The 8,069-nt window shown below is 40.5% G+C and overlaps 1 protein-coding gene across 1 annotated transcript; it reads right to left on the bottom strand.

Moving 5' to 3' along the window:
* Window positions 1–2,799: 2,799 nt before the first annotated feature.
* Window positions 2,800–6,947, bottom strand: tob1a (transducer of ERBB2, 1a). The gene is made up of 2 exons (XM_067615707.1): window positions 6,489–6,947; window positions 2,800–4,973 (listed from the first exon to the last, which is right to left on the bottom strand). The coding sequence occupies exon 2, from the start codon at window positions 4,762–4,764 to the stop codon at window positions 3,739–3,741; it is 1,026 nt and encodes a 341-aa protein (XP_067471808.1). The 5' UTR covers window positions 4,765–4,973; window positions 6,489–6,947; the 3' UTR covers window positions 2,800–3,738.
* Window positions 6,948–8,069: the final 1,122 nt, after the last annotated feature.

The raw sequence follows: 8,069 nt of genomic DNA, 5'->3' as shown, positions 1-8,069 counted from the left end.
TCAAGGAGGTGCGTTTGTGGGAAGAAATGTCTTCAAGACAGGTTGGTAGTGACTCAGATAATGTTATGCTCTCTGACGAATGTCTCAAATGGTTTAAGGGTCAAAAAGACTATAATAAAAAACAAATGTGATATTTGATATTTTCATCTAAAGCCTGTGTATCAGCTGCAAAATCACTTTCAGCTTTTCAGCTTTGGAAGACTCCATGTTGGAACAACTTGCAACAAAAGTCCGCAACCAGAATCAAACTGTGGACATACAGTACAGTTATGTGGTATGCATCTTAACCAGTTGGCTACCAGGGTATGCCCTTCATGTTAAATTTGAGGAGACATCAGCTTACACAGTAACTGACCACAGTCAATCCTAAAAAGAAATTACACATAGTTTTACATATAGTCCAATTTTCTAACACTTATTAACTTCCTCAAAATCCTAACATGACAATGTTTGTGCACTCTGAGTGAATCACCCCAGAAAGTAAACAACTGAGTCATTATGTCTTCCACTAAGAAATGACCTGTTTCATAAACAGAAACATGGTTGTTCTATTTAGTAAAATTATCCAGTGTAATCAGGCTACATTATTATGATAAAATACTCCAGAGCATTGTAGCACTCATTACAGTTTTGAAATGATAATCACTAATCCTTTACAGGCTACATTCCGAACATAACCTTCCCAATCATGAGGGCTTTGTTGTATTTTCAGAAATATAGTTTGACTATATTTATTTGATATAAATCTTTGGAACATACCAATTAGTACAATACCAGTCTGACTTAAGAGAAGTAAAAACACTCCTTTCCATTTACAACTCATCTTAACCTTATATGTCCAATAGATTCTATAACACAACCTAGATAAAGGGAGAGTTGATGTCTATGACTCATCCTTTCTGCCTGTCTTACATTAGCTTGGAGAGTCACAGTCTCAACTCATGATTTACAGAGAACCATTAACAAAAATAATAACCAGCTGGATCAGGAGTGTGCAAAAAGCAATCAAACGTCCATCAAACGTATATTCAGGATGACCTGTTCCACACATACAGTCATACATGCGCACAAACACAGTGTCACAGCCCAAGATAAACAAACACACTCCCACCACACTCTGTTACTGTACACACACACAGTATCAGCAACTGAGATAAACACACACACACACACACACACACACACACACACATACTGAACTTTACACAGCCCCAAGTGTATCAGGGGACACACAGACAGACAAGTGATGATGAACCAGCCCCAGAGGGACCATGATACGCCAGAAGGGTCAGAGTGATTTTAGTCAGCTAGCACTGGCATGATACAGTCAAGCTGGAGCAGTAACAGCACAGAGGTCTCAACTTGTAATACTGCAAAACCTAAGCACTGGTCAACATTTCATGCAGTAGTGTGATGGTTTTCAAAAACACTTGAGTGACTTTCCTTGGGTAGTCCCTCTAATGAACAATCATCGCCGTAAAAATGTTTAAACTGAGTCCTCGTGCAACAATGTAAGCAGCTAAATATCCAAAGCTAAAGTGCTACCTTATATGGTTATATGTTGTATGAGTACTTTTGGAAAGGTTGATAGAGTTCATTTTAAATAACAAAGAGACAGTAATTGAATTTGAAATGGTTGAGGCCCAATTTCAGTCCAGCTATTCCAGTTCATTATGATAGGATATACATATGATTGAATCTCATTCTGTCCTGGATAGACAGCGCTGCCAGTTATACATTAACAGGCAACATCCTTGAGAACACTGGGTGAAATGTAACTGACCAGCTTAACATTCAGCTACACACTCCTGGACAGCTTTTAAAACTGTTTTCCACTATTGCATGATGAATTTCATAATTACGGTTAATAAGTTACTCTACTGGTACGGTAGAAGAGACACGTGTTCTGGTCTACAGGAAGTCAAGAGCGCAGAGGAATAGCACCCTGGAGCAGGTAGGGATTCAGTATCCTGCAGTTAAAAGCACTTCAGCAGATGTTTTTCTGTTATTGTCACCTTAGAAGATGTCTGCCGAACACAGTCTGATGGTCTGATGGCGCAGAGAAAGTTACTAGAACCAACTGTGTTCCTGCTCTTGCCACACTATACATTTTATAGGTAAATAACCAATTCACAGATCTGTATTTTCATCATACAGGCCTCAACAAATGCTTCCATCCACAGTATGTAGCACAAGGTTTCAGCCTGTCTGCTGTGTAAATTATTACATGGTTTAGCAGCATGCTAGCTAACAGCCTTGTCATACATATGAGGCCAGGCTTTAGTTCAGGATGTTATCAGGCTTGACACAGTCACACTCCCAGTATCTCTATGTGTAATGACACTCAGCCCAAGGGCAATGGTGCCAGCACAGCCTGCATGATGTGAACATGTTGCTGAAGGCTTGTGAGGCCTGTGTACTAATATATCAGGCAGAGGATAAGAAATGTGTCGAAGTATGTAATATACCACCTAATGTAGCATTTGCTCCTGATAGAATTCACTAAAGCAACAGACTAAACCTGCAGTCCAGCAGCTAAAGGCATTATTAATTTTCTGACCTAAGCTATTGCATGTGAACTGTCAAATGGTTTGCTAAGAACATTAACAACGTACCAAAAAGGTGACCTAAAAAGGATGCAGGCGTATCTAAGAAAAACCTGATTTTTCTGACTGCAGGACAAAATACTGGATTTGTCCTGACATGTTAGAAAACCCTAAAATACTTTGCATAATCTCCTTTAAGACCTGTATCAACCAGCTCAACCACAAAGACCAATGACAAACTGAACAAGTGTAATTATTTTCAAGCTTTTTAATACAAACTTAATAAACTATCAGTCCCTCTTAACATGTAAGACACTGACTCCGAATACTTTGTTATACCGTTTGTTTTATCAAGTATTGCACAATGTAGGTACAAAATTAATATACGATTACATTTTGTCCATAATATAGCAAAAATCTTTAAACTCTTAACAGAAAATACAACTCTTATGTTTTTCAAAAAAAGCAAATATTCTTAAATCCCACCACTACGGAATATTCTGTACACAATCTTTAGAATAGTCAATGTTTTTTTTAAAGATGGATTCATTTTATAATTTCAATAAAAAAAGAAAACATAAAGTTGCTGCAGCCATCACAGATCACTGGAGTAGTAAAAAGATATAAATGCAATACCATGTCGTAGAAACAATAGATACTCTGATATTTTACAAACTCTGTACTAAATTAAATTATACAATTAGAAAAAAGACCAGGAAATCCCACTTATTTATGCCAATTCCTTGAAAAATTGGCTGTGTCCAGTTATGTTTAAATACTGAAAGAGGCCATGACTTGTGGTGGTATTTTTTTTGTCTTTTTTTATATCTTAAAACAGTCACATAAAAAAAAATATTTTGTGCTTGGTTGGCAAAAGAAATAACAATGATGCATGTTGAAGTTTAGGTAACCAAGCTTGGACATCTTGTACTACAAGCTTCATCATTTAGGGGAAAAAAAAAAAAGGTATAACTCAAGGGGGCAAAGTAGTTCACCCTCGGGCTCATGCTCTTAAGACTCGTAACATAGATCTTACAGTTGACAAGTCACTTTTTCCTTTTATCCTTGACATTCTGTTCTTGTTTACACTTTTTTTTTTTCAAAATGTGCATTTGTGTTTGTTTCCCCCCTATCACATTATCTCTGGTCGTTTCTGTGTGAAGTAGTAGCTTAAGTAGTACCTTTACGTGTACTAGTTGGCCATAACTGGCTGGAATTGCTGGTTAGAATACTGCATGTTGTTCAAGCTGAAATTCAAGCCATCCATAAGGGACTTGTCGTTAAGGCCACCATAGGCCGCAAACATGTCGAAGGCATTGCTGTACTGCAGCGGGCTGAGGCTGAGCGAGCTGTCCCCAGGGAAGAGAGCACTCTGGCTGCCCTGGCCCTGCAGGCTGGGGAACACAAACTCCTTGGCATTGGGGGACAGGGCTGAGGGCTTCTGGTGCTGCTGCTGCTGCTGCGTTCCGAGGCCCAACCCGTACAGAGAGTGCATGGAGGTGGAGATGGCTTTCTGTTTCAGGAGACTGTTCACATTCAGGCCCAGGTTGGTGGGAGAGGTACGTGCAACCTTGTTCCCAGCACTACTGCTGCCATTGTTGTTGCGTCCACTGCTCTTCATCTTAGTGGAGCCAAACTTGGTGGCGGCAAAGGTGGCAGTTGTGAAGGTTAAAGGCTGCGTGGAGCGGGGCATAAAGGTGGGGCTGACGGCTGCCGAGTGACCGAAAGGAGGAGAGGGTGAGCTGGAGCCCGGAGAGGTGCCATTCACAGGCTCATTGATAGGCATGAAGACCTGTGCGTCGGGATTGAAACTGTTCTTGATCTCCTTGTCCAGATCAATCCCCCCACTGTTAGCTCCACTTTCATTGCTGTCGTCAACATACAATACTTTGACGGGACCCTTCTCCCCAATCTGGTAGGACACCTCAAAGGGGTCAATCCACACGCTGAGGTCCTGGGGCAGGTTGTTGCGGACATCCTCAATGTCCAGCCCACTCTCTTTGGCTGCCTTCTCCACCACAGGGTCCACTTTCTCCCCCACGTGGATGCATCTGAATCCTGAGCCCTTGTATGGCTTTTCTGGGTACCAGTGTCCCTCATATTTCTGCTTCAGCTGCCGCTCCAGCTCCTCGCCGAAGATGTTGACCCGTCGCCTTGGCAGCTTGTTATACAGGTACGAGATGATGAAGTTGAGAGCTACTTGGATTTCAAGCTGCATAGCTGACTGCTGAAGTTTATCAGGTGCGTGAAGATTAGGTGTGTCTGAATGTGTCCACTAGGTCTGCTTTGTTTATCCGTGGTTGGCAACACAGATGCTCTCCAGGCAGGATGGCGAAAGCAACCGGAATTCAGATCAAAACAGGTTCAAAAGCAAAAGTGCTGGTTTCTTAGAAGTGGTGTCTTTCCACAGGGTGTGGTATTTATTTCCTGTGACAATCGAAAGAGAAAAATGAATTTAGATTTCATTCATTTCAAGATGTTACACAGTAATCATAAAACATACATTCATAAGTGAGTGTTAAGTTTTTTTTTTTTTTTTTTAAGAGAGCACTGAGTGAAATATTTACTTTTTGGCTGCTTGAGACCACAACTGCAGACTTTATGAGGAGAGTGCGTAAGTGTCCTTTAATTATTAACCATTTGCAGTCTGAAGTACCACTGTATGTTGCAGTTTTAACTGCTGTAAGCTCAAATATCATACACTGAATGTCATAAGAAAGACAACCAAAGCAGAATTTCAAAGCTACAAATTAGATAGGGGGGAAATGTGCAGCTATTGCAGAAATAATGACAGAAGGTCAATTGATTTCTTTCTTGTTGATCTGTTTATACATATATTTGTTTATCTAAATGGCAAAAAGCAGGTACTGAGCACATTAATCTCACACTAGCACTCAGGAATCCTGTTACATAATAGGCTGCTGGATAGCCTCCATACAGCAGGAGACCGCAAACTAATGCGAAGTAGTTGCATTAAATTAACGAAAATGGTAAACTTATCCGAGGAAATGCCCAGCCAATAATGTCTAATAGAGGATAAGTTGGCGAGGAAATCATTTGGGTGGATTTCAAAGCTTACAATCGTGTCAGTGGGGCTGGTTTGATATGCGTGAGGCACAGCCGATTAGTCGAGGTGCTTCCTACATTAAAAACAATGTTGAAATAAGACTTAACCCACTATGGCTACACCCATGTCTGGCAATTTTACACAGCAAAGAGGAAATACTGGAACACAGCTTTAAATAAAATGAAAATGTACAACACATAAAAATTAAACGCAAAGACACAACTTGGGCTAAAATCATCCTCGCCAAGAGCTGGATTGAAGGGAAGGATCTCGAGGCTCCTTAAATACCTCACAGTCGGTTAATTTGTTCATCATATGGGAAAGAAGCTGCACTGGGGAATAACTGCAACATTATCGCCTCCCTCACGAAGCTGCCCTTGAAGACAGTATCCTATAGGAGATTCCTCACAGTTGTGAAATGGCTACAGGTCTTGATTAATCTTATCGGTTTTACAAAGTTAGAGGCATATTGTTGCAATTTCACAAGAATTGCAGGGGAGCAATGGTTTTAACAGCCGATATCGACCGCAATTGAGATTAAAAGACACAATAAAGTAGATAAGGTAGGCTACTGGGGAAATTCGCGAGCATGTCAGACGCATTTCAAGGCTCTATGGAAATATTATTGCCATATAGCCTATCATTTTTTTGAACTGAGATAAGAGAAAAAAAGGACATGCTACACGTTTCTATCGCACGCACGCGCCTCCCCCCACACACATACACACACACACACACACACACCCTCCCTAACTTCGTGGACTGACGCAGCAAATCAGCTTAGTAAGTATGAGCTACAATACGACAGCAAGCCAAATGAAGACACATATCGCACACACACAAGTAACAGAGACAAGTCAGCTGAATATACTTACTTTTTTGTAAAAAAAAAAAAAAAAAAACAAAGATTCTCAGTAGTTCTGAAGTACCGTTAGTTAGTGCAAATAGAAAAAAAGTATAAATACTTTCTTCACATAGAATATATTATCAACATTACAAAAAAGTATTCCAGTACATGAAGATTTCGGAGGATTGGCGTTTGCTTCGGTTTCTGTTTTTAAGGTTATTTTGCGTTTTTTTCCTCTTTCAGCAGGCTTGCAATGTAGCTCCCTCCTACTCGGGAGTTTTGCAACTTCGTCCCCCTTCTGTTACAGTGTTGCCTTTATTTATAGCTTTCCTCCGCCATGGGCACGAGGTAGGCGGTGATGCGGTTTCAGAGGTCAAAACAATGCGAGGGGCTGTGATTGGACTACAGTCCGAGTCCCGCCCTCTGAGTGATGCCCGAGTCCTGCGCTCATTGGTAGATCTGCGCTGACAATCCGAGACATATGATTCTGTGAAATGGGAGAGACGCCTATGGTGAGCGCTTGCGTCAGAGATAACCTAGGTCTGTGCTGACAGCAAAAGGCAAAAGTAATTAATGTTAACACAAACGATATTATATAAAGATATATCCTGCCTGTGTCTGAATTGTCTTGAATTAAATACTCTGTATTGTAGACTATGTTTTACAGGCTAAACCTTTTCCACTAGTCAGGAACATACTGTATAGGCAGGTCTTCACCATCACACAAAAATCAGGGACACTGTGTTATTAATTAATATACGTAGGTATTGTACTGCACATAACATGCTGCTCTTTTAATGCCTGTGCCATGTTTAGGCTAAATACCGGACAACTGAGCCTCAAAAGCAGCCATTTGTGCGACTATCATCTCATTTATATCATATACTTACCTATTATCAAAAATTGTTCATAGGCTTTAAGACCACATTTGCGTGACCTGCCACGAAAAAATGCAGTTTATGATGAATATATATTGCCTGAGAGGAGATTCCCTACAGCGGAACAATACAGCTGGCAGCAGTGTGGGTGGTGCTCAATGCTATCTAGAAAAACACATGCGCTGATTGGTCTAAAACGGGGCAGGAACCCTACGGTGAATGGTGTGTCCGTATCCAAGGTGCTGATGTAGGCTGCGCACGTCATTGATCGGCTGAACGCACGCTGTTGCCAAATTTAAAGAGCACTAACACACAAAGGTGTATATATTCATGATATGAAGTCACTGCCCCACAATGTCAGTGTAACTTAACACTAGTGTTTGTGTTGAAATGGAAAAAAAAGTCGTATCTATTATTTGAATTGTTTATTTACCACAGTAACGAATGAAACATACAGACTCCTAATGGTTAAGGCTGTTGTAAAATGTCTGAGAGAAAAGAAAAGTGAGCCTAATAATAATAATTATAAACAAAACCTTTACTTTTTCTTTTTTTTCATTTACTTTTTCTGCAGGTTTGTATGGATGATGCCATATGGTGATCATTTACTGCCTTTAAAGCTTTTGTGGCCTATTTTAGTCTCTTCTATTCATATCTCTTCATAATGCTGTGTGTGTGTGTGCCATTCTTTTGTCATCACAGCATCTGCGCTTGTAACGGAGAGGCTGCTG

The sequence above is a fragment of the Thunnus thynnus genome, chromosome 17 (assembly GCF_963924715.1).
Source record: "Thunnus thynnus chromosome 17, fThuThy2.1, whole genome shotgun sequence".
NCBI classification, from domain to species: Eukaryota; Metazoa; Chordata; class Actinopteri; order Scombriformes; family Scombridae; genus Thunnus; species Thunnus thynnus.
This window is presented reverse-complemented; position numbering and strand designations above follow the sequence as displayed.

What these genes read in the sequence shown, in the direction of transcription:
- tob1a (XM_067615707.1), bottom strand. Translation starts at nt 4,764, where the DNA reads ATGCAGCTTGAAATCCAAGTAGCTCTCAACTTCATCATCTCGTACCTG.